This window comes from Mustela lutreola, chromosome 1 (genome assembly GCF_030435805.1).
Source record: "Mustela lutreola isolate mMusLut2 chromosome 1, mMusLut2.pri, whole genome shotgun sequence".
In the NCBI taxonomy this organism is placed as follows: Eukaryota; Metazoa; Chordata; class Mammalia; order Carnivora; family Mustelidae; genus Mustela; species Mustela lutreola.
Window position 1 is genome coordinate 233,280,581 of NC_081290.1, and position 26,162 is coordinate 233,306,742.

Consider the following 26,162-nt stretch of genomic DNA (forward strand, 5'->3'; position numbering starts at 1 on the left):
AGGCACAGGCTCTTCCAGCCCCAGCTCTGTCTGGTAAAAACCCTGTCCCCTTGGGGGTGTAAGGGAACAGCTCTCAAACAAATGCATGACTCTGAGCACCTGTCCGCAGGCTGGTGGCTCTCAGCTTCTCCTTTTCTGAGCCTTAGATCAGAGTGTTTTCCTTAGGTTCTACATCCCAGTCCACTACAGTCAGTGGCTGGGCCCCTGACTGGCCCCTCCAAGGGAGCCCTGAGCTTTGTTAGGGAAATTGGGGGGTGGGGGACCACAATGAAGCCTATTGTCTCCTGTCCCCTTTTACAGGAAACAAAAGGCTCCCAGTCTCTGGGGAGCCCTAGCCCATACCCATCCCCTGCCCAACCCCCACTGCCTAGCACACAGGGAGGAGCCAGGGCCACTGGAGACAGGAGGTTTTATTGATGCTGATGGGGGTAGGAAAGCCCCCCCAGGAGCCTGGGGAAGTGGGGGCTGAGTCAGTCAGCAGATGCATAAGGCCTGGGCACAGGGGGGTAGGTTAGGGCACATTCATCTTCTCAGGATTCTGTGGCTCCTTCTTTGGGGAAGGGAGAGAGCATTTTGAGGGGGGAGCAATTCAAAGAGCAGCAAGGGAGAGGTTAGGGACAGCTGAGGGCTCCTAACCTGAGAGAAGGCACCACAATAGGCAGCAACATCTGTGTGGAAAGCTGGATCAACTGTTCAGTAGGGGAGACGGGGGAGGGGCACCCGGGTTGGCTTCTTGGAGAGGGGTCTGACCTTGGCCTGGGTGAGCTCTCAGAAATACCTGGTGTTCCCAAGCAGAGTGGGGCAGGGCCCAGAGCCCCCTTCCCTATGGGCCTCATTTAGGAGAAACAGGCATTCAGAGAAAAGGGCATTCAGGGACCCCCCTGGCAAGGGGTCCCAGAATTAGTCCTTAAGGCACAGCTGGGGGCAGACAAGGCGCCAAGGCACAACTGGTGGGGGGGCAGGGGCAGCCTCCAAGCCAAGTGCCAGGGTCACAAGAGGACACAGGACCGCCCACGCTTGATGGGTGTGGGGTTGAGCACGGCCCGGACAGCCTCAGCAAACACTTCCTTGACGCCGTCCTGCTGTAGGGCCGAGCACTCGAGGTAGCGCACAGCATGGATCTGCTTGGCCAGGGCCTGGCCCTGCTGCGGTGTGATGGGCGCCTGGCCCTGCTCCTTAAGGCGCCGGAGGGTGTCAGGCTGCGCTCTCAGGTCCTTCTTGGTGCCCACCAGCAGGATGGGCACATCAGGGCAGTGGTGGCACACCTCTGGGTGCCACTTGTGCCGCACATTCTCGTAGGAGGGCGGACTGGCAATGGAGAAACAGATGACAAAGACGTTGGTCTGAGGGTAGGAGAGCGTGCGCAGCCGGTCGTACTCCTCCTGGCCCGCTGTGTCCCACAGGTTTAGGTTCACTGTGCGCCCGTCCACAGCGCTCTGGGCGCTGTAGTTGTCGAACACCGTGGGGATGTACTCCTTGGGGAAGGCGTTAGTTGTGTAGCAGATGAGCAGGCACGTCTTGCCCACAGCCCCATCGCCCACCACCACACACTTGATGCTCTGCATCGTGGGCGCAGCTGCTACAATGGAGGCAAGGCCTCCTTCCCCTTCCGGGCCCCTCCGGGTGCAGTGACCTACAGGCAGATCACAGGGACACACATGGTTAGGGAGGCCTCTAGCCGCTGGGGAGAAAGAAGGGAACACGTGGAGGGAAACCAGCCCCTGTTCTCTCAACCTGACACCGTTCTGCAATCCCGTGAAGACAGATCTCTGAGACAGAGACAATGAGAGCGAGGCCTGGAGAACAAGCCACGATGCTCAGGTGTAGGGAGGATGGCAGTATAAGGTGTAATGTATTATGTAAAGCAAGTAAGTTCTGGTACCAGACCGAATAAGGTCTAATCCTGTTTTTTCTATCTGCTGCCCGTGTGACCCTGGACCAAAGACTTAACCTCTGCATGCCTCTGTATTCTTACCTGGAAAATGAGGAAAAAATGCTACCCTACCTCACTGGGTCATTGTAAGGCTTATGTAAATGGGCACATCAAAGGCATTTAGAACAGTACCTTGGATCATAATAAGTATTTGGTTAAGTATTAGCTACATTTTTCCCTCCAGGCAGTACAGACACAAAAAGTGAGGTACGGAAGTAGGGGGTCTACCAGATCCTCTACCAGATAGGGACCCCTCCCACTGAGTAGACTGGAGAGGGGTTCTGGCTCATAGCCACTGTCCCAGGTCACTCTGAGATGCAGCCATGGGTAGAGATGCTACCAACTCAGGGCCCACCCTGCCCAGCACACTGATGTTTTAACCCCATATCTGACATCTTGGCTACTGAGTGCAAACCAAAAGGCACAGTGAGAAATCTGCTGAGTAAGGAGCAAAAGTCTCTAGACAACTGCCCTATCTCAATCCAGGGTGCTTGAGGGATGGGGAGAAAGCGGGAGAGCTGATCTCGTAACTCTCACAAGCACAGTAAACCCTATCTGGCAACTTGGTGCAAGAGAATACTGGGGGTTGAGCCAGGGCTGGGATTTGGTCTGGAATCTGGTATGTAATGATTAATGAGGCAAAGGCTCTGGCTCCAAGATATCAGCGTCTTCTCTCAAAGCCCTTGGTAGGGTAGGGTAGATCCTCCAAGCCCAGCCAAGAGGGATGGGCAGGAGAGGAAAACAAATGTTTGATTTGCCCCTTCATGTTCCGTCCTTTTCCTTAGATCATAGCATGTGCCTCTGAAAAATTTCAGAACCTTCCAGACTCTTGGATAGAGAACACAGTGCCATTAAAACACTATCACTGACAATCCATGCTTAAGTCAGACTGGCCAGGGATTGTAATCATAGTTCCACCAACCAGTCATGTTTGATCTTGGGCAATATACTTAAGTTTCCTGAGTCTCCAGTTTCTTTCTCTTCTGTAAAATGGGAATCATCTTGCCTATTGTGTTAGAATTGCCAAGAGTATGAACAAACATGAAGAAAGTGTTTGGCATGAGGTGTGGCACATAGGAAGTGCCAAATAAACAGGCTGCTGTCATTATTAGTGGGGGAAGTACAAGAGAAGTCCCAGCTCCACGCCATCGCCCTGATCCCTTCTACAGTTCACAGGGCTTTGGGGTGAGGAACTGCTCTTCTGAGTTCTGGAACAGAGCAGAGCTTCCGGAAACCCTGTGATTATTTATACTGGTGTGGCAAGATTCCTCCTCTCATTGGCTATTTCCTCTCAGCCACGGGGGACTTTTTCTGGCCAGTATGTGACTTCCTTTCCCCGACTCTCTCCCACAACCAGATCCCTACTCCCTGGGAGGGAACAGCCCTGTTTTAGACACACAGGATCTCTAAGTGTCCCTCTTTCCACCAAGCACCAGCACCGCTCTCCCATTTCCCCCATTCTACTGTATACAAACTATACTCTGGTCTGAGAACCCCATACCCTCCAGCTGGACCTCTCAATCACTGGTTCAAAAGCCTCAAAAGTCAAATGGAGGGAGGAGGAAGAATTCCCCCATTGGAAATAGAAACAGAAATTCTGGGGGCAGGGATCTGCACAGGACCCAGGGATGGCCCCAGCTCCCTCCCAGGTCTCTACTTCCCCTGGGACCAGAGTGGAAGGAAACGGTTTCATCCTGTAAGGTTGCCTCTCTGTATTAAAAATACTTCCATCTTGGATAGACAACGTTGGGAACAGGTCTGGGAAGGAAATAAAGGTACTCTGGGGCAGTGGAGAGAACCTCAGACTGGAAGACAAGAGACCTAACCTAAGTCTGAGCCCCAGCTTTGCTCTGTTGCTGATTCACTGTAACCAAGCATAAGGTACATATTGTCTGTGGGCCTCAGTTTCCCAGTCCATGAAATGGGGAGAAAAATGCCTGTAACAAGGGTACTAGATAGAGGAAATGAGACATCAAGAGCCCTGGGAGTAAAGGATAGGATGATGGGGGCAGAAAACCCCCCAGGTGGGGGTGGGAGGGCTGAGTCAGGAAATGCACAAGGCCTGGGCACACTGGGGCAAGTTGGGGCACACTCATTCTCAGGGTTCTGTGACTCCGTCCCTGGGGAAAGGAGCAACCAGGTTTTTTGGGGAAAAGGGCCATTACTTGTGTCCACAGGGTTAATTGGGAGACAGTGGCATTTTTGAGAGGATTCCTGGGCATGTAAATCTTCAGTTTCACACAGAGCAGGGGAGTGGGTGTGGCAGTGTGACCGGGAGCTCTTCCCCTACAAGCCCCACACTGGGCCAGCCCAGGCAGGAAGGCAAGGAGGGAACTCTGGCCGCAGTCATAAGGCCCAAGAGACTGGAAGTAGATCAGGCTCCAGGCAGCTCTCTAGGGAGGGGTTATCAACCAGCAATCAGCCTTCAACGAAGCTGGGAGGGACAGGGTCGCTTCCGGGCTGGCAAGGGAACAGGACTGACACCGGAAAAGGAACATGAGTGAGGTAGTGTCCAGAAACAGGGCAAAGCAGCAGCAGTGTGGTATAGAGCCAGGAGCACTAGATCCCTGAATCTGACCTCTGGGGCTCACCTGCTGACTCCACCCCTTGATCAGAAACCCTCACAAGGTACCACCTTTCCTAGGTCACGTGATGTTGTTATTTGACCCTTATGACTACCTACTGGTAATATTCCTAATTTACAGATCAGGAAGCAAACCCAGGGCAGTTAAAGTAACCCAACATCACACAGCTAGTTACCCTGGAAGCCAGGACATAAACCCCAGTTTTGTGATACAAAGCCCCGTGTCTTCCTCAATGTGTCACATAACCTCCAAGTTACCCCTTACCAGCTGTCTTAGAAACCTTAAACAAGTCAGTCACTTTCCTCCCTGGAGCCTCAGTTTCTTCATCTGTACAACAGGAATGAAAACACTTGCCCTCCCTGCCTCAAAGGGCAGCACTGAGGAACCCTGAGCACAGGAATAAGTGTGCTTTGTAAACTGGGAGGTGCTGTGCATACAAGAGTTACAAAAGCAATGCCTTTCATCCCAAAAGGCAGGAAGCACTAAGTATGTAAGGGTCTGAGTGGTGCCATCAGCCCAATTCTCCCCACTCAGGTCTAGCTCCGACTTCTAGCCTCTCTCCCAGGACAACTCTTTCCTCTGAAATGCTATGGCCTAAGCTGGGTCAAATAAGTTCCCACAGCTCATTTAAGGAGAGCGCATGCTAGGAAGTGAGGTCCAATCTGTGCCACATAAGAAGGGACAGTCAATGCTGCAGAGGCCCAACAAAGAGAGAAGCCTGGCCACGTGGAGTCTGGGATCATTTGTGACTTATTCACTAGGTGACTCTTTTTTTTTTTTTTTAAAAAGGACTTATGTTTATGTAAGTTAATGTTTGCAAATCTCTTTAGTATCAGCCAAATTACAATGACTTATTCTGGCATTATATTCTGAACTTAGTTCAGATCCTGCCAGGTTCCTCAGCTTGACGTTCAGAGTTCTTCATAACCTGGTAAGGATTCTGGAGTCAGATAGACCTGGATTTAAATCCTAGCTCTGCCTCTTATGAGCTCAGTAACAGCACCAATCTTAACCTTAACAGGTTGCTAGAAGGATTAAGTGCAATGTATGTATCCAATGTATGTATCTACTTTGCAAATTAGAGTTTCCAGCTCCCTGATCCAGAGTGATCTCCACTTTCCCTTATAAACAAGCCAGGCTCATTCTTGCTTCTGAACTTTTTTTTTTTTTTTAAGATTTTATTTATTTATTTGACAGAGAGAGATCACAAGTAGGCAGAGAGGCAGGCAGAGAGAGAGAGGAGGAAGCAGGCTCCCTGCTGAGCAGAGAGCCCGATGCGGGACTCGATCCCAGGACCCTGAGATCATGACCTGAGCCGAAGGCAGCGGCTTTAACCCACTGAGCCACCCAGGCGCCCCGCTTCTGAACTTTTCTTCTTGTTCTTCTGTATGTTGCTCCCCTCACCCCTCTCACATCTTCCTGCATCCAGGCCTAGCTTCAGTCTGACAGTCCCATGAGTCCACAGCGTGGCCACCTCCTTTAATCCTTCTTAGACTCTGGAATTCTCCTCCAAAAGCCATACATAAGTTTCCTAGCTCGTGGATGCCACCCCCTCCCCCCAATACTGAAGCTTAAGCTTCTCTTGACTGCCCCCACAGAAAAGCTAAGCACAGTGTAAGCTAAGCACAGTGTGCGGCCACTGCGTTCTGATCTGCTTGCTTCTAAGCCCCATTGCTGAGATCTGGAGATATGCCTCAGATGCCCGGGATTGGACAATAACCCTACAGCCAAAAGCTTTGACTGAGATAGGCAAAAGTCTCTCCTCCCACTGCTAGCCTTCTGTGGCTCCTGAAAGAAGCACAGCTCATGGGGGGCTAATCCTGTCTGGGTGTGGTCTCTGGAGCCCAGAGTGCACCCTGTGGGACCTGGTCTTGGGGTGTGGCACAGGCAGGCCCAGAATGGGGGAGGGAAAGGAAGCAGCAAATTGCCTGATTGCCAGATCTTGGTGGCCGTTAGAGCAGGGGAAGTGTCCCAACTGGGAGTGGGGGAGGGGAGGAATGGGCTGTAAGAAATGGGGGAGTGTGGGAGCAATGGGAACTTACTGCAGCCTTCTAATCTGCCTCGCTGGCATGGAGCTCCCCTTCTATAGCGTTTCCCGAAACTCATTCTAACTACAGTCTGTCTGTGGGCATTCTGTTTCTGAGCTCGGGCCACACCACCCTGATCCTCCACATGCAGCCTCCACAAAACACATAAAACAACAGTATTTCCAGTCCTTGTGGGAATCCAGCATTGCTTCTCCATTTCCATCCTCCAACCTGTCCTTACTCCTGTGCGGGCCTCTAACCTTGGTCCTCCACCTCCAGAGTCTGGTACTCTTGTCACTATCTCCAGGAAAGTTTTTGTAAATCATCCAAATTCATAATGACTTATCCCATCCCAGGCCCGGTCCCCGTTTTCTCTCACAGGTACATTCTCTCTTGCATCACAGGGAGGCTGATCTGAATCTTATCTCTCGTCACTAGATTGGGAGGGTCTAGAGGGCAAGGTCCTGGCTGAATCTATCTCCCTCGGCTGAGCACAGCACACAGTGGCTGTCAGTAAATAAATGAATGAACTCAATCCATCCTGCATGTCTTCGTACATGGGAGTTCCTCTTCCTAGAATTCTGTTTCCCCAGCCTCAGAGCTTCCCAGTCCTCCAGGGTCCAGTTCTGTCCCCCCTCTTCTCCAGGACACCAAAGCAATCCCCTCTCCTGCCCTATCTTCCCCAGCACTGTCTGAACCATTTATTCACTGCACTGAACTAGATGCCTCATGAGGAGGGAAGTCTGTCCTGCTTACTTCTAGAAGCCCAGCAGAGAGCTGAGCAAAAGCTGCAGACAGATACACATCTCCTCCCCCATCAATCCAGACTTTGATTCTGGGAACAAGGAAGAGCCTCCATACCCAGGAGACACGACAAGGGTAACCAACTTCCTCCTTCCTCTGTGGAGTACAGTTTAAGAGTAATGAACACACAGGCTAGATTGCTCTGTCCTCAGGTGGAAGGGTGAGAGGGGGGATGTAGGCACAGCTAGCCTGGAGGGATGAGGAAAATGGGTAGGAAAAGTCACCTGATAAGGCTAAGAACTGGTTAACACCAGAAGACCCTTGGTCAAAGATGAGGTAAGGGTCAGAGTTAGTATTGGATATGGCTTCAGAAATTCTTCAAGTCTGTTGGTCTCGAAGGACAGGTGGAGAGGTGATATGGAAAGGCTCAGAGGGGCTGCAGCTGGTTGCAGCTGGGCTAGGAGGAAGAAGCTAGGGGAGACATGAGGTCAGTGTGGGGCTGGGACCAGGCCAAGGGCTGAGTCTCTCTTGTTCTTCCCCTTCTCCCCATCAGAGAGAGCCTAGTTCCCAGCCTTAAAAAAAAGAAAGAATGTATGTGAAGAACTCTCCACTTCTTGCTCTCCTCCACCCTTCACCCCCTGCAGAGGATCCTACAGGCCAGCAAGTAGGGTAGGAGGCTAAGAGAGTGACTTTGACTCTACCTGGTAGGGATTAGGAGGAGAAGGAAACAAGACAGGTGTAGCTGGGAAGGCTTTGGGGGGCTGGGACCCTTTCACTAAGTCCCAGTCCCTTCCTTCTCTCACCATCCCAGGTCCTTGGGTGCTCCACAAAGGGTGAGCCCAGGGCCAGGGCAGCTCAGGCTGGAGGAGCGCTGGAGGAGCTAAGGAGGCAGGCCCTCCCCCACCAAGCAGCACAGAGGAAGGCTCCAACACTTGCTTCCTCCTCTCTTCCTCCTCCCCGCCTAACAGCCCCTCAGCAGTCCCGGGGCCCCATGAAAGGCCTGTGAAGTGGCACTTCCTTTGTCTTTGCTCTTTCACACGATGCTATACAGAAATGCCATCCTCCCAATCCTGCCTCCCCAACCTGAAAATACCCACAGAGAGACCCAGGGCTGCTCTATCCCTTCAGCCCCGCCCCAGGTCTGAGGGGGTTTCCACAAGGGAAAAACACATCAGGGAGGAAACTCCGGCACCGATTTTCCACTGTCAGTGGGGCAGGGCTGGAACAGGGCAGAGGGCACTCCCCCAACTTGCTGCCCCCTGGCATAATCCCCAGTGGTCTGCCTAATTCAACCTGTCAGAATCCTTGTGCTTTGGGGGAAAAGAGCCACAGGTCCCATCCCTGGACAGATCCTTAAGAGACTATGGAGGCCTGTCAGATCAAGGCTGGTGTGAGACAGAGGGCCCAGAGTGGGGGTGCTACTATGAGGAGATTCTTAGGGGACGGAGGAGTGTTAGAGCTCTCAGTATTCTCTATGCTCACTTGGAGGTATTAACAGGCCCAGAGTGGGGGTGCTACTATGAGGAGATTCTTAGGGGACGGAGGAGTGTTAGAGCTCTCAGTATTCTCTATGCTCACTTGGAGGTATTAACAGGCAACTCCTTAACACTGGAACTCAGTGACAAGAGACAAAGTTGACCAAGGTTATACAGATTTGGGAGCAAATCCAGGACAAGGACCTGGGGCTCCTAACCTTCAGCCTGATGTCACTTCCACAAAGGAAAAGATGAGGACTGTTACTCTGGGCCCATGTTTCTGGCCTCATTAAGGATGACCCAACAATGGTTTTATTCCTTCAGGAAATGGTCCAAAGGGATCAGGTTGATGCCTGAACCCTTTCTGCCTCCAAGTTCCCTGGCTCTCATGTCTAGCCAATACTAGGCTGCCCATGATCTAGAACTGACATTACTAGACAGAGAGCCACCCTTGCCTGCCCTAGCTGAGGAGCTCTTTCTATAAGCTCTAGCTCCTGGGGAGATGTCCTCTGCCCATGATATGAGGACAAAAGAGGAAGCTAGACACTAGACAGAAAAACCAATCTGTCCTGGGGAGGTGGCCCAGGCTTTGTCTTTGGTTTCCCTCCTCACAGACCCCTACTAGCCTCACCACTAATGGGTCTACACTGTATAGGGAGGCAGAGGTCTTCATTCTGTGCCCAGGCCCATCACCTTCTTCCCAGCTGCCCAGCTATCCCCATTCTAATTATCTTCCCAACTGTCTCACTATAGCAACAACTTCTCATATCTTCCTGCTATGACCTCCTAAAAGCTCGTATCAGCCACCTTATCCAACCTAACACATTTGGCCAGAAACAACTCTCCATATCCTAGATTCCCAACCAAGATCTGTGACAATCTCACATCAGTCATTTCTTCCTAAAATAAGTACTAGTTTAGTGGGTGGGGAGTCAGAAGTCCTGGATGGTTTTTAAATGAGCCATGATACTTAAAAATTTCTTTGCATGCACTCTGAGCTGAAATTTTTTACAGGTCGGGGATTTCCTCCAGGAGTGGAACCCACCTATACCTCTCAGAATCATAGTAGGAGATACAGGTGGGTGGAAGAAGGGACAATTCAAGGGAGAAGGACAACTGTGACAGGAGAAAAGACAGAATGAGGAACCAGATTAGCACTTAAATCTTTTTGTGCTTGGGAATCCCAAAAAGTTCCCCTCTACTTCTCTTCTCTTTTCTTTTTTTTCTAATAGAGAGAAATGAATACAGTAGACTTGAGGAGATGGAGCGGCAGGATCTCTCAGCATACTTCCCCAAGACTTGAGGAAGGAGCTTTAGAATGAGGATGGCAACTTACAGAGCCAGGCTGGACTGAAATAAAAATCTAGAGAAATTCCTAAAACAGAGGGACTTAGGCTCCTGGGAGAGAGGGGGAATATTAATGATGTCTGATGGCAGAGGGGTTAGCAGAGGGCTCCCTGGTCAACAAGACCCTGATGTAGCCCAGGGGGCACGTGGGTTCCCAGCCTGGGCAGGTCCTGTAAGGAAGCAGGGAAAAGGGAGCAGACACCTTTGCCTTACACCCCTCTTCTTTGCCTGTACTGGAATTAAAACAGTTAAGACCTAAGTTAGACCAGTAACATAGTCTTCCCTCCAAAATCCTGCCTTTGCCCTCTCCCTTTCCTTCCACCACACCAAGGTGACCCTCTCCCGCTCTCCCTAACAGGTGGTGTTGGAACCAGAAAGCACTGGAGTCAAGGCCTTTCAGATTCTCCCCCAGTCTCCATACCTAGCCTCTTGGTTAAGCATCCAAGGGTTTGGTGATTTTGATTTCCCACAGCCTCTCTCACCAGGCTTATTCTTGTGTCGCTCTACCCTGAGCACTACAGACTGCTTCCTCCTGCCTAACCACAACCTCACCCACTGCAGGTTCCCTTCATTCGGCTGGTTTCCCCTATTCTGGGCACTCTCGAGGCTAAGGACAGTTATTCTGTCTCCAGGAGATAGAGAAAGGTTTTCCAGCCCTTTAATCATGTTTATCACCGGGAGGCTGTAGCCTGTTTCTCTAAGGTAGGGAGATTTGAAAAGGCTCTCAAACTCCCCAAAGATCTGGACCCCAAAGCTGGAGATAAATGACTGAAAGAGAAAGAGACGGAGAGATGGAGAGGCCTGAGGGAAGGTGGAAGAAGCAAGAGAGTAGATATGCGTTTGGGAGCCAGAAGCTGGTAAGGGGAAGGGAAGGCAGAGGCTGAAGGTAACACAGGTGGACAGAGGAGCAGGTCAGGTGACAGGACGGGGCCTAGGCATGAATGTGTGTTTAGGTGAAAGACTACAGAGGATGCAAGAAGAGGGTGATGGACAGTCTGTGGATAGGGTCTGAAGAAGGAATGGAAGAAGAGAAATGAGAGTGTACAGAATTCAGGGACTAACGATGGGGGGCGGAGGCGGGAAACAGGGGGCTCCGAATCATTTCCCAAGGCCAGAGCCCCTGCTGCCTCCCCAGAAGCTCTATTCTCTCGTTCTCCTCAAAACAGTCCTGCTCTCTGTGATGCCATCTTGTCAGGGACCTCTGAATGAGAGTCATTTCACCTCTGGTCGCGGGACAAGACTAAGTCTTCTCCTTCCTCACTTTGCCCCCCAAAGAAGCAAGGGCAGGCCCAGGTCAGGTAGGCATAGAGATGTTTGCTAACTAAATACCTGTTGCTTCATTCCAGGGATGGAGAGGTTGGGCGTCAGAAAAACGGAATCCAGAGAGCGGGACTGGGGCTGGCGGGCCTCTCCGCTCCCTGCCCCCGCGCCCCCGCGCCCCCCCCCCCGCCTTGTATAGGACCTTGGACTGTAGCCTGCGAATGTGGGTCTGGATTGGCACCGATCTTCCAGGGAGGGAGCTCTTCCTCCGCAGTCTAGGGCTTCAGACACCACCTCCCTCCATACTCCCAAATGTCACAACTGCCGGAGTAGAGGGAGAGCGCCTTCTCCAGCCCAGAGGGTCCCCTTCCTTCACACACTTCGGAACCCACCCCCCCCCCCAACTTCTGAGGTCACCCCACTCGAGTCCCATCTCCCACTTCTGAGCTCTTCCACTTCAGAGACTTTTCTCTCGGAGCGGGAGACCCTCCCACCTCAGTGGTCCCTCGCGGCTCCGGGAGCCAGTGGAGCCTCGCCATCCTCCCTCGGTACAGAAACCCACCCTCCCAGAACCGCCGCCTGCTCGCAGTGGCCGGCTCCGCGCCCCGCCCGGCCGCGCCCGCCCAACTTGCAGTGAGCCGAGAAGCTCCCGCCCGCGGCCTCCCGCAAGCAAACTTCCCCGGCCGGTGCCGGCGCGCAGTCCCCGCCGGCCGGGATCCCCTCCCCCGGACCCTCAGTCCGCCGGCCCGCGCCGGGCCTCACCTGGTGCCCTCCCCGCCGCGGGGGAGCTGGGGGCGGCGGCAGCGGCTCGGGGCTCGAGAAGGAAGTGAGACCTGGAGGCCGGAGGAAGTGGGGGGGGGGGGCGGGCCGGCCGGGGCGGGGCGCGGGGGCGGGGCGCGGCCTGACCAGGAAGTGCGCGGGGCCTGGGGCCCCCGCCCGGGTCTCCACCCCCACCACCCCCCTGCCCGCTCCTTCCCTGCCCCTGGCCGGGTCCTGGGCTCGCCCGCAGCCCTCTGCCTCGGAGGCCCTTAAGTCAGTCCTCCTAAGATCAGACTGCCCCGTCTTCTCCTTGCCACCCCCACCGCAGTAGAGGCCCTAAGCCAGTTTAGTCCCCCTCCCCGTCTCTCGCCCCCACCAACCCCCGCGGGAAGATGCTGAGAACAGGCGCCCCAAGGTTGGGCACCTCAATCAAGCCCGGGGATCGAGCGCTGGCCAAGGCTAGGGGTTGGCAAGAGTGGGTCCTGCTGGGGCAGTCCCCACCCCTGCCCCGAGCCCCGGGGAGTGCGGAGTGGTGGTGATTCAGCAGTGGGAAGGCCCCAGACCCCTGGGGAGGGTGCGGAGACTGGGGGAAGGGGAGCTGGCGTCAGCACCCGGGGAAAGACAAGATCTGCAGAGGCGCCGGCGGAGCCGCGGGCCCCAAAAACAGGATGTCGTGTCGTCGTTCCGCAACCGGCTGCTCGGTGCGCCTGGGCTCTGGGGAGGGGGCGGGGCGGGTGCAGGACGTAGGGCTCCCCTCGCCCGCTCTTCTCGTCAGGGCGCGCAACTGCTTAGGGCTGCAGGGCCGCACCCAGGCCCGAGATCCTGCCGGCGCCCTGGGGACCAATGGGTGGACGGGCTCGTGGGCGCCCTCTGGTGCTATTGCAGCCGGGGCTTGCTCGTGGAGCTCTGTGACTCCAGAATGGGTATCCTTCCATCGTTCAACATAAACTTTCTGAGCACCTACCACGTGCCCAGCTCCGTGCTGGGTGCTGTGAAGGAAAACTGAAAGGCGTTTAAGACAGGCTCCCTTGTCTCCAAGAGGCTTTCCAGATAAAGAGGAAGAACAACTCCGAGAATAAATAGCTTAACCTTTAACCTCTCCTTCATCCTGTAGTTGTGGAGATAACATGAGAATGGATGTGAAAGGGCTGCTGTCCATGTCTGGCTCAAAGTAAACATTCAACAAATGCCTTTAAAAAGAAATCATGCTATAAGAACGAGTTTCCTAAACACAACATGTCTGCCCGCGTCCCTGGGTCTTTGCCGATTCTCTTACCCCTGTCTTTCCTTCTTTCCTGTGTTGATCGCCAGGTGAAATCCACTCGGACTTTCACGATTTGGGCCTAATGGATTACTCCCTCCCAGGTTGCCATTACCCCTCCTCCCACGGCACACGTGCACACAGACCCCCCCCCCCCACACACACACCTCTGCCCTACAGTTGATAGTCTCTCCCAGTGCTGTCGAATGCAAATAATTTAAGTTATATATGTAGCTCAAAATATTCGAGCGATGACTTTTTTAAAAAGTAAAAAAAGAAACAGATAAAATTCACTTAAATGCTATATTTTACTTAGCCCAGTATATCCAAAAGATTATTCAACCTGTAACCAATATAAAAATTTTCGACTATAGAAACGAAGGGGATATTTTACATTCTTTTTTTCTACTAAGGCTTTGAAATCTGGTATGTCTTTTACACTCACAGTACATCTGAATTTTGGCTAGACATATCTCATCTGTGCTCAATAGGACATACAGCTAGTGGGTAAGGGATAGGACAATGAAGGAGAGAGTCTTACCGGATTCAGGCTGGTGGATGACTGAGTAGGTGAATTCATTTTCTACTAGCCTTCTGGGGAAGCTTATCCTGATCCTCCTAGGTGGAGTTTGGGTTTGTCTCCTCCCTCCCCATAGCACTTGGAACAGACTTCTCTCTGTGGAGGAGAGAGCAGGAAAGACAAAGGGAAAATCTGATTCCCTTCTGTACCCTACTAGGAGTACATGGCTGGTGCTTGGCATTTGATGATGAAGATAGGATTGTGAGTTTCCATAAAAGACAGGGTTCAGTGAAGGACTACATACTAAAGCAGCTTCTATGAAGCCATTAAAAACTGTGTCCCAGAACAAAGGTTTTTGAGCTGAGTTCCCAGACTTCCCTTCCCAGAACTTGAAAGCAGGAAAATCGTGGGGCTCTGGCCTCCCTTCTTTTCAACTGGTTAGTTTGCTTTTACCTGATTTTTAGTTTAGTGTTCTGGATAAAGAGATTTAAAAAAAAATATATGGTTATTTACTTGAGAGAGATTGAGAGCATGAGGGGGAAGGACAGAGGGAGAGGAACAGACAATCCCAAGCAGACTCTGCACTGAGCACAGAGCCTGAGATCATAACTCTAGTCTAGAGTGGAGGCCCCAACTGACTGCGCCACTCAGGAGCCCCAAGATCTTCTTTTTAAAAAATTTCCTGCAAAAAATACTTGAAAATCAATTTTAGAAGCATAGTGGTGGGAATAGGGTACATACACATGATACGCAGTAGACCACAAGGCTGGATTGGCTGCCTAGGGTCAGACTGAATTTCCAGAGCCCTTGATAATGGGGATGCCTGGCCCTGGTTCAGCTTGCTTAGGTGTGAGAAACTGACTTGACTTTGAGGATTTCATGGTCTGGTGGGATAGGGGGCTGCTGCATATGAAGATACCAGAGGAAGCAGAAAGAGCCCTGGGTTCTTCAGAGGACCTGAAGTCTAGTCTTGGCTCAGTCAGTTGGCTACTGAGACTTTGCATTAGGCCTCATCCTTTTCTAGGTCTCAGACTCCTCCACTGGGAAGCAAGGGGTTAAGTCAGATGCTACCTTTGAGCTCTGACTTTCTATGATACACTCTTTAGAATAATAAAGTAATTAAGGCTTATGCGTGTAGCTCATTGCTCATAATGCTTTGATACCATTTAGGTCATCTTGCTTTGTGCTCTAATTGTATCTGTGCCTGATGTCTGTCTTCCCCACTGACTGTAAGTCCTTTGAGGTTGTGTCTGATTCATCTTTGTGTTCACCCACTGGGCCTGGCACAGGCAGGCCTGAGCACCCATTTGTCTTCAGCACACATCTGTGGAATAAAATTGAAGTAAAAAAGCACTGATCTGAGAAAAAAAGCAAAAAAGCACTGATCCGTGTAGAACCATTAGAGGCCAGGTGACTTAGAACCACTTTTAAGGCACAGATATAGGATGGGCCAGAAAGGCCACAGAAGTGGGAGACAGGTAATGGGGTGGGACACCCCAAATAGGTGGGACATTCTCAAATATCTGCAAAGGGTTCTTGGAAGAGGAAGATGCTTAGCTGGAGTATAGGAAGAGGGCACAGGGTCCAAAGGGCTGTTTCTTCTTCCTACTCTCTCACTTGCTTTTCCCAAGTAGGTGAGCTCTTGGTAGATGGTTTATGTTTGTGCTCACAAGCAGCTGAGAAGCAAGGACACCAGCTGGGACATTCAGAAGAGAGACAATGTATGAAAGTACCTGGTTGGGGGGGGCAGGTAAAACAGAGAGATCATAGGTAGGTTCTGAAGCCAGACAGTCCAGGATTCAAATCCTAGTTGTACCACTTTCATCGTGGCCTTTGACAAGTCACATGAACTCTCGCATTCATTCCTTGAACTGTATTTATTGAAAACCTTCTCTGGGCTAGGTATAATGTCACATGCTAATGACGCAGTGGTGAAAACATAGATAAGTTCCTATTCTGATGTAACAGCAAGGGAGATAGATCTTAAACAGGTGATTATGTGCTGTAAGAGCATAGGAACCATTTAGTTCCATTTTAAAATGGGAATGACAATACTATGGGCTTTGTGGGATTGTGAGGATTCATGAAAGAATGCAAGTAGAATGCTTAGGAGATTGCCCAGGGTGCAACAAACATTAATTTCTCTGTATGCCCATGACTTGATTCCCCTAGAAGAGCAGGGTAGAGAGAGAAAGGAGGAGGAAAAGAGCCTTGAAATGTTTTAACCTCTGCCCTGGTCTCTTCTGAACAGGTCTTTCCAGCCTAGTCTGTATGAGCTCCATTTCTTGTAGCTCACCAGGGGCTCACAAGGGTCTTCTGCTCAGTGTCAGTCACAGCCTCTTCAGACTAACCCTAAATCTGAGTATTCCTTTGTCTCTGGTGGGGCTCCTCTTGATTCCCTGGTGTTACCTCTCATCCTACCTTAGGAGGAGAAATAGGAGTCTCCCCTCATTACTCTTCTTCATTGTTACCCTCCCCCCCAAACGGGCCTGATGTCCCATTTTGTGACTTTGGAAGATAATGTGTGAGACTGGAGATAGCAAAAAGAACAAACAGAGGAAGTGACAAATGAAACAGAGTTCTACAGTTGCATTTTCTGATCCATTGTTCCTGATTCCCTCTGAGGAACTAACTAGTTACGCAGAGGAAGGGCTAGGGCCTTTCCCTATCTTCTAGGAGGGTCCCTCCTCCCAGGCAGGTGGGTTCTCCAAATTGGGTGGTACCCACCTGGTTTGTCACAATCCCCTCTGGGAATTCCTCCTTCTTCAGCCCTGGTGTGTTCCAGGAACAATTCAGTTTGTGTAGTCAGGCAACAGTGCCAGGATGTGAATCTAGGCAATCTAATTCCAGAACCCCTCCCCCTCACCCCAGCTGTGTGCCTCTGCACACCCTCGGATTGCTTTAGGCAGTTACTTGCTCCTCCTCTGTGCTCACTCACCTGACCCTGAACCAATTCCTCTCAAGACATTATCAACAAGTGCTAATTATTGTTCATATAGAGATTTCCCTTCCAAACAACTCTTGGAGGGTAGGTACTGGATTATTATGAACAGGTGCTCAGTATATGTTAAATCAATAAATGAACATTGGTTCTAAGATCCTAGACCTGATTTTTGGAAGAGTAGACTATTTTCTTTGTGAAACTAGTGGGAAGAATTGCTAGAAGCCCAAGTCTCTACTCATTCATTCCTACCCAGCCAGAACCTGAGCCGTTTCTCAGTGATAGCTGTACTTGCAATTTTTGGACGCCAGGGGGCGCCACTGATAACACAGCCTAAACTCGAAAAACTTTTGTGGGCAGATTTAGGACCCTTTATTGCACTTCTACTGAAGACAGTCATTTTCCAAATGAAAGCTTTTCTTTTTTTTTTCTTTAAAGATTTTTTATTTATTTATCAGAGATGAGAGAGAGCGAGCACAGGCAGACAGAATGGCAGGCAGAGGCAGAGGGAGAAGCAGGCTCCCTGCCGGGCAAGGAGCCGATGTGGGATTTGATCCCAGGACGCCAGGATCATGACCTGAGTCGAAGGCAGCTGCTTAACCAACTGAGCCACCCAGGCGTCCCCAAATGAAAGCTTTTCGTAACCAGAAACCCTGTGGTGTAGAGGAATGGCAGCTAGAGATATGACAGTTCATAGAGAACACACATCATTCATTTATGCACTTTTATTGAGTACCAGCTTTGCACTGGCTCAAATCCTAACCCTGGAGAATATGAAGATAAGTAAAATTCAGTCCCTAATGAGCACAGAAGCTAATGGAGAAGATAGAAACTGATGAGATAATCATAATTCAGCTATAAGATATAGCAGAAGACTGGAGACATAGGGCAAGTCAGGCAAGACAGGCAAGGTGGTGAAGGAAGGAAGGGGTGACTTTTGAGCTGGGTCTTTTTTTTTTTTTTTTTTTTTTCCGCTAATCACAACTTTTGGTTCATGCTATGTTGTCATCATTGTTCAAGGCACGGATGCTTTTCTTTCACTGGAGCTGAGACTTGCAGGATAGTGAGAAAATTCCAAAGGACAGAGTTTGGTGTGGTGGCCTCAGCCTTAGTTTCTTTTTCTGTAATGAGTATAGCCTTGTCTTATTCAGCAGAGCTCTTGTGAAGGAGAGAAGATGTTTGATATGACAGCTCTGGCAAAGAGTAGCATAGAGGCACGAGAATTGTTAATCCAATTCGATTTAACCAACATCTGCAGAATTTCAGGAGCAGGGCCCTAAGAACAATTCAAGTAAGATACACCTGGTGTACGGTAAAGGCTTGGTGTTTAGGTTTAAAATAGACAGATGGGGGAAACAAAAAGCTCTCTGTTTCCTCTTGAGACTCATAATGTGATGAGGTGTTCTTACAGAGGCTATGCTCATGTGAGGACCCAACATAGGACTACTGAAGTGAGAGTCAAAACTTCAGATCTAGGAAGATCCATGAAGTCTCAGCATTTTCCTGTTTTGTAGACTATTAAGGCCAAGCTGAATTAATAATCTGGTACTTATATATCCTGTAGTTGGGGATACTGAGATCCAGAGAGGAACTGGCTTTTTTTTTCTCTAAGTATTTTATTTATTTATTTGAGAGACAGAGAGTGAACAGAGGGGAGAGGCAGAGAGAGAGAGGGAGAAGCAGGCTCTCCTGCTGAGCAGGGAACCCAGTGGGGGCTCATTCCCAGGATCCTGGGATCAGGACCTGAGCCAAAGGGATAGGCTTAACTGACTGAGCCATCCAGGTGCCCCTTCCTCACCATTTTTAAATGTACAGTTCAGTCATGTTAGGTACATATGCATTGTTTTGCAACCAGCTTGAAATATTGAACTATATCCATTAAACAATTCCCTATCCTCTCCTGGCAACCACTGTCCTACTCTCTGTCTCTCTGAATTTGACTACTTTAGGTACCTCATAAAGTAGAATTATATAGAATTTACATTTTGTGACCAGCTTATTTTACTTAGCATAATGAACGTCAACTTTCATCCATGTTGTAGAATGTAGAACTTTCTTCCCTTTTTAAGGCTGAATAATATTCCACTGTATGTATATACCACATTTTGTTTATTCATTTGTCTGTCCATTTAGATTCTACCGTTTGGCTATTGTGAATAGTACTGTTATGATCATGGGTGTACAAATATCTCTTTGAGACCCTGTTTTCAATTTTTTTTTAAAGATTTTTATTTATTCATTTGACAGAGAGAGATCACAAGTAGGCAGAGAAGCAGGCAGAGAGAGAGAAAGGGGGGAAGCAGGCTCCCTGCTGAGCAGAGAGCCTGATGTGGGACTTGATCCCAGGACCCTGAGATCATGACCTCATGACCTGAGCTGAAGGAAGAGGCTTAACCCACTGAGCCACCCAAGCATCCTCTTGTTTTCAAATTTTTGAGTATATATCCAGAAGTGGAATTGCTGGTATTGTATGCTAATTCCTTTCTTTCTTTTCCTTCCTTTCTTCCTTCCTTCTTTCTTTCTAAAATTAAGTAGGCTCCACACCCAATGTGAGGCTTGAACTCAGGACCCTGAGATCAAGAGTTCCATGTTCTACTGACTGAGCCAGCCAGTCACCTCATATGCTAATTCTATTACTAGTTCCCAGCCACCATTTTAGCCTCACAGGAAGCGCAACTGGCTCTGACAGGTTCAAGTTCTTGGTATGAATTGGTAAGAGAGCCTCACTTCCTGCCTTCAAGACCCAGGCTTTTTGTATCAAGTGAGTTATGCTTCCATACTCCTTTAAAAATCATGTGGTAGCTAAGAGAAATAATGCAGTCGAGTTTAAAGGAAATTAAACATGTTTTACTTTCTTTTTTTCTGGACTGTTCTCTTAGGCAAGTGAGTGAACAGGCCAAGTTGACTTAGGCAGAAGTGACAAACTAGCAATCTTAGTGATTAATTTACACCGCAAATGTGTTTATATGGTCCATTTAGGGCTTTTTACTTACTTATTTATTTATTTTTATGAGGACCCCCCCACCTCCCCGAGAGATAGAGAGAGACAGCACAAGCAGGAGGAGCACCGGCACAGGGAGAAGCAGGTTACCTGCTGAGCAAGAAGCCCAATGCAGGACTCAATCCCAGGACCCTGGGATCATGACTTGAGCCAAAGGCAGATGCTTAAACCACTGAGCAACCCAGGTGTCCCAGGGCTTTTTACTTTTAAAATTAATTGCTAGTACTAAAAAAAGTGATATGTCATGTAAAAGTTCAACTTTCCATCTTCTCTTAAAGATGATCCAGAAATACTGAGTTCACCTTCCTGCCTGCTCTCCAGTGTGCCATAGTCCCTACCACTCCCTATTACCCCCCTACTTCTCTGAATTGTATTATCTCTCTGCCAACTTTGCCATTTGAGCTTAAGGCCCCTAACTCAGAGCATAGGTCTAGTAGAACTTAGGTCAGGGGCTCATCTTCTGTTCTGGACAGTTTCCTAGCACAGAGTTGTTATTCAATAAATATTTTAGTGATCAAATGAATTAATTCATGTCTACCAGCTTTTAGTGAGCACTTACTACGTGCAGGGCCTATGGCTGGATCCTCCTTTCTCAGAGATGAATAAGGCACAACCCCCTGACCTCTGAAAACTCAAATCTTATGGGGTGGAGGGAGGCAGACATCTGTAAGGTCCAATTCTGGACCCAAGGCGTTGGTCAGAAGTGGAAGTTTCTGAGGAGGAGACCTTGAATTGTATCTGGAAGAAGGAGAGAGCCGTTATACCCGGAGCTGGAGGTAGAGGGGAGAGTGTTTCAGGCAGAAGCAACAGCAGATACAAAGGCGGGGTGGTGAAGGTTCAGTGTGTTTGAGGAACTTAAAGAAGGCCAGTGTGACTGGAGCTTGAGAGTGGGGAGAGCGGTAGTAGATGAGGTTAGAAGTGTATTTTTATATCAGCTGTCTAACCCTTAAGCCAGGCAGCTGTTGGGTAAATCCATGTTCCTGGTCTTCAGAGGGCTCTCTCAGAACAGGTAGCTGGCTTAGCACTGTCAGTCAGAGGAGAGACTGTGCCCAATTCCTTCTCCTGCCTCCGGTGCCAAGGACAGGGTAGGGCACAGAGCAGGTTTTAGTCAAGATCTGCTGACAGCATACTCGAGAGAGAACAGGAAATGCAGGCTCTGTTGAAGGAGGCCCAGGCGCGGCTCTCTCTTCACTGGGGCACTCATTCTAAGTCGCTAACACCTTCTCCAACCGACACAGAGAGCTGGGAGAGTGATAGGCAGAGAGGAACCAGCCACGGGCCCTACCCACAAAAACCTCAAAGGGGAGGGGATTTGAGGGGCAGGTAGGAAAACGGGCGGTGACAGTTAAAGGAGCGCATCCGACTTCTCTTGAATGTGGCAGGAAGGGGGGGGGTCAGCAGATGGGCTGATGGGGTCCTTTAGCCGAGACTTAAGGGATGCGTAGGGCAATTTTAACTACAGTGTTTTGGACGTTTCATTTTGTTTTCTAGCATCATTTCCTCTGAAAACACTCTCAGTCTCTAATAGGTTGCCCTGGGGCGGATCCTTGCTTCTCTCTCCAAACCCTCCGCAAAGGGGCTGGGCCTCCCCGGAGCTCGAGTCCTGTGTGCAGCACCCAGATTTGCCCGCCAGGGGCCGCTGCGCGCGGCTGACTAAGCGCGCAGGTTCCTAAACTGCAGGGAGGAGGAAGCTGATTGGCTCCGCGGCGCGGAGGGAGGGCGGAGCCTGAAAGCCGGCCCGAAGTGGGGGGCTGGGAGCGTGCCCTCGGCCCATCCGGGCCAGGCGGTTGTCGCTTCAGGCATCCCGGGATTGCAATCTTTGTGCCGGGGGTCTCTCTCCAGCTCGGCTTTAGAGCTGAGGCGAGTGGAGCAGCACCGAGGCCCGGAGATCGGGCAGGGCAGTTACTGTCGCCGTCGCTGCAGGCCTGGGTTACCTGAGCAACTGCGTGTCCGGGGCGCGCCCGCCCATCCGCGGGCGGTTAGAGCGGGAGAGAATTCCCGTGGGGGAAGGGGAGGCCGGGACCCGACCCTTGGCGCGGGAGGGGGGGGTCCTGCAGACACCAGTGCGGACCGGGGCCGGGGAGAGCCCACCGCGGGCTGAGGGCACCCATCGACTGCCTCTAACAGGTTATTCCGGGATAAACCCGGCGCTGGGGCGGGCCGGGCTTCGCTGGGGGCCGGGCGGCGCGGGGCGGGCCTGCAGGAGAGCACGCCCCCGCCCGCCCCGGGCCCGCCCCGCGCCGCCCGCCAGCCTGCCGGGGAGCCGCTGTCCCGGGCCTGGCCAGTACGCGTCCGCCTGCTGAACCTGGGCACCGCGGGCCGTCTGGGCACGGGACTGGGCGGGGGCGCCGACCTCGGCCTAGGAGGCCTGGGATCCCGGAGCCGCCCGCGCCCGCGGGGACCTGCGAGTTGCACGCCCTCTCCGAGCCTGTGCTGCTCCCGGCTACTCGGCGGGGAGAGGCCAGGTGCCCCCCTCTTCTCCTCTCTTCCCTTCCTCCCCCACTCCGGTGCCCGCGGGAGATCCCGCCAGTCCGCCTCCTCCCGCAGAGGTGTAGCCCGCTGCGGAGCTGACAGCGGCCCCGCAGCCACCCTGTCCAAACTCTCCGGAAGCGGCTAGAGCAGACTTCGGCGCTCAGGCCGCCGCAGCTCCGGCGGACCCACTGTTGGAACGGAGGAACCCGCCCTCCTCCCGCGCCCAAAGTTGGAGCACTTGACCTTTGGCTGTCGTAGGAGGCAGGCCGGCGGGTGCCTGGACAGCTGCGGCGCCTCGAGGGCATCTTGCCTGGGGTTCCAGGACTGTCGGCTACACTTCTGGGCTCCCGGCTTTGCTCTGGGATCCCGAGGTGTCCACATCAGGCGCATGTTAACTGAGACCTGGAGTCATGGATGTGTGCGCCCGTGTTGCCCTGTGGCTCTTCTGGGGGCTTCTCCTGCATCACGGCCAGAGCTTCAGCCATAGCCACAGCGAGAGGGCGACGGGAGCTGGCTCGGGGGCTAGTTCCGAGGAGTCCACTGCAGCAGGTAAGGCCTTGCCACGGGCTGGAGTGGGCTGGGAGCGTTGACTCAGAACGGAGGGGCAAGTTGAACCTTAGGTTTCTGCATGTGCGGATGATAGCACTGCCTGTTCTCAACAGTGCAAGGAGTTCTTTCTGTTCAGGAGCCATGGCTAATGTCTCTGTCCCTGGCAAGCAACTTTCCTCCTCCATTCTCCCCAGAATGTCTTCTGTTGGCAGTGAGAAGGGGTTGGCCCTTGGGGCACCTTGGCCTTTCAGATCAGCAAGCCAGGACCCATTCTCAGGACTACTTTTCTGGAAGAATGGCCTAAGCAGATGATAAGTCTATTTGCTCTTGGCCAGTTTCAGCACTTGGCAGCACAGGGGAGGTTGAGGCTACTTGGGTTGGGCAGGGAAAGTCAGGGCTGGGCCAACTCTGTTGCCCTATAGCTTGGTGTTGAGGTGTGCCTTTCTGTTCCAAGAAGCGTGGGAAACTTAGTCCCTCCCTTCCCTTAGGTAATCTGCTGTCTTTTAGCTATCCCATTTGAAATATCAAGGTAGTTCGTTAGGTCGAATACTATTTACCACTAGTGAGTTAAATGGATTTTTCTTATTGTGGGTATGGTATAATTTCTGGGGCCACTTGTTGATTTATTCCATTTCTTCTGACTGATGAGGGTAGGAATTCTATGATATTTTTGATCTGTTTTAATTTTGATCTGTTTTACTTTATGTACTCATGGAGGCTTGTTAGATACCAGGAGCCCTGGAGTTCTGTTGCAGAATGCAAAAGAAAAGAATGCTTTTAAAATTCAGTTGTTTTACACAAGGCTTAGAAGGAATTTGGTTTTCTTTCCTCGTTTCTCTCACCCTGGTACTGTGTTCTATCCAAAGCAGTGGGCTGCAGATTAGGGAGAGTTTATAGCTGAGTTTTTAATGAGATGACTGCTCAGTGATACCCACTGATAGAAGGAGGGAAAGGAAACATAGGTCATGGTGGCTGGGAAGTTTCATGGATGGTTGCAGATGCTGGCTTTGATGGTAGACCCTTTCTTGGAAAACCCTCTCTTTTAACTTCTTTGATTGGGCTGGGTGTACCTGCAGCTGAGTTCCAAGTAGGGTTGCCCTGCAAACAAGCATAGGACCTAGGCTGTTGTTTTGAAGATTGGTCTTTCTTGCAGATGAATCCTTTTCCTCCATAAGGTATCTCCTTGGCCCCGGAAATGTAACTCAAAGCTAGGTTTTCATTGGGCTGTGAGGGGAAAGTCTAGTAGGCAGATGTAGATCAAACTGTGAAGTAGAGCCTAGGAACATCTCTGCTGTGTCAGTGACAGTCCCGCTTATAAGGCTGAAATGTCCTTTTCTCACCCTAAAATATGAGTGCCAGTGATAAAATGAATATTTTTGGAGGGCGGGAGGTGATTTATATTTTAGACATGAGCTAAAGTGATGACGTTCTGAATTTTAAGCATTAACTTTCAATCGAGAAGATTGTGCTTAAGGTAAGAGGCCTTCCAGCATCCCTCAGAACCACGAGGTGACTTGATCTTATGGGGACAGCCTCCTCATAGCATATCTCAGAGGCCTGGCTATGCTGATTATACCACTTAGGCCTCTGGTTTGGTCCTTGATTCCTCTCAGTTCAGAAATTAGTTTCTGTTGTCATAATAAAACTGAATCCCAGGGAGGGAAGTCTTAGAGAAGGACCCTAGATGCCAGGCATGATTATAGTTTGTGGGAACCTGGGGACCCCAGCACTGTTGTTCTAGGTTGTCCCTTGGGCCTATCTGGGACTTTGGCTTAGACAGGGACTCTTTTTTTTGGGGGGGGGGGCAAAGAGGTGGCTTATGGACTGGGCTCTGCTAAAGGATTTGGGGAGAAGCTCCTTATGCAGCCAGGAACCCTCGTAGCCCTTCCAGTCTCCATGTATTCTTAGAGCGCAGGAGTTTTACTTGCTCTTAAAGCTGCCCTTTCTCTTATTATCTTTGGCATACCTGGTCAATTTATATGTTCTCTGTAGTTTATATTTTATAATTATACAGGTATATTTTCCTATAAAAGGCTCATGATAGCCTAGTAGAATGCATGGCAGGTGGTATGAGCCCCTATTTTGTAGGTCAAGAAAGCAGGTCCTGTGCTCTCTTACAGATAGGTCTTAGATTTCTTCCATCTTCTCTGGCCCTGCCCTGTTAAAGGAGTGCTTAGGCAGGGCCAAGAGAACGTTACTTTCTTCCTGGTCATTTATTTAGGCAGGCCCTGGTAACTGAGCTGATAAGATCCACGGAGAAGGCTGTCATTTTCTCACCTGGAGAGTCTTCTGCAGAGGCCAGAGAATTGGATTTTTTTTTTTTTTCTCATTGGATGTATAGGTCTATCTTAAAACCCTGTTCCTGCAGTGAAGGCAGGTGTTCTGCTAAGAGGCCCTCTCATCCGACAACAGCGGAGAGTCCATTCCTGTCCCTTTCTGGCTCTTTGATTCCTGCACACCCAGCTGGGCTAAGTCATTTTCTCAGTAAAGATCTCAGTAAAGATCTGTGCCACCCTAGGGACTGCATTTCTGAAGCTGGCCTGAAACTGATGCTTAGAACCGTAGACTCTGGGCTCATTGCTTCCAGAAACTCAAAAGGTTTTCTGCAGAATGTTTGTGGGGGATCCCAGGTGAGTCAGATTGTGACTGCCAGGATGGGAGATAACTCTGATCCAGAACTATGGTGTGATTCAGTATAGCCAGAACAGGACCCTGGAGGATAGACATCCAAGCAGTGTGTGGACTACAGGCTGGGTTCTCAATCAACCCCTGATGGCCGTGGGAGGCCAGAGCCCTGTCTGCCCACCCAGCTAGTTCCTGCTGCCTCCAAGGCTATAAATGGCCTGGCCATCTTGGTGGCTATGCTAATTTTAGCTGAGGGTAGCTCCCGGAACTGGATGGGGGCCAAGGGCAGGTGGGTGGGGCTTGGCCCAGGCGAATATTGGGGCTGGGAGAGGGTCACACTAATCCTGGAGCAACTAGGACATCATCAGCTTTGACAATCACTCCTTAGCTAGGTTAATTTATTCAGCAAACTCTGAACAGTGCCAGCTCATGTGCTATTTATTTAACAGATAGTTGAGTGTCTGCTCTGTGCCACATGCTATGTTCAGTGGCAGGAATTTAAGGATGAACAGAATAGATATGTTCTCTGCCCTCAAGGAGGTTACCATCTAGTGGGGAGATAAGAAATAAATACATAAATATTTTATCATGGTGTGGTGCTATGGAAGAAAGCCTAACCAGAGCAGTGTTTTGAGAAGGGGAGGAGGACAGAGATCCAGCTCA

At 50.8% G+C, this 26,162-nt stretch overlaps 2 protein-coding genes across 5 annotated transcripts in view; one reads left to right on the forward strand and one right to left on the reverse strand.

Moving 5' to 3' along the window:
- Positions 1 to 392: 392 nt before the first annotated feature.
- RHOG (ras homolog family member G) lies at positions 393 to 12,223 on the reverse strand. The gene is made up of 2 exons (XM_059134199.1): positions 12,134 to 12,223; positions 393 to 1,633 (listed from the first exon to the last, which is right to left on the reverse strand). Exon 2 carries the CDS (start codon positions 1,563 to 1,565, stop codon positions 990 to 992), a length of 576 nt encoding a protein of 191 aa, XP_058990182.1. The 5' UTR covers positions 1,566 to 1,633; positions 12,134 to 12,223; the 3' UTR covers positions 393 to 989.
- A 10,500-nt stretch (positions 12,224 to 22,723) lies between these two features.
- The window catches only part of STIM1 (stromal interaction molecule 1), a 193,637-nt gene continuing 190,198 nt past the window's right edge, over positions 22,724 to 26,162 (forward strand). For all 4 annotated transcript variants that reach the window (XM_059134215.1, XM_059134221.1, XM_059134225.1 and 1 more), the window contains exon 1: positions 22,724 to 22,874. In XM_059134215.1, the coding sequence (XP_058990198.1) occupies positions 22,736 to 22,874 (139 nt within the window). In that variant the 5' untranslated portion in view covers positions 22,724 to 22,735. The remainder of the gene's footprint in view (positions 22,875 to 26,162) is intronic.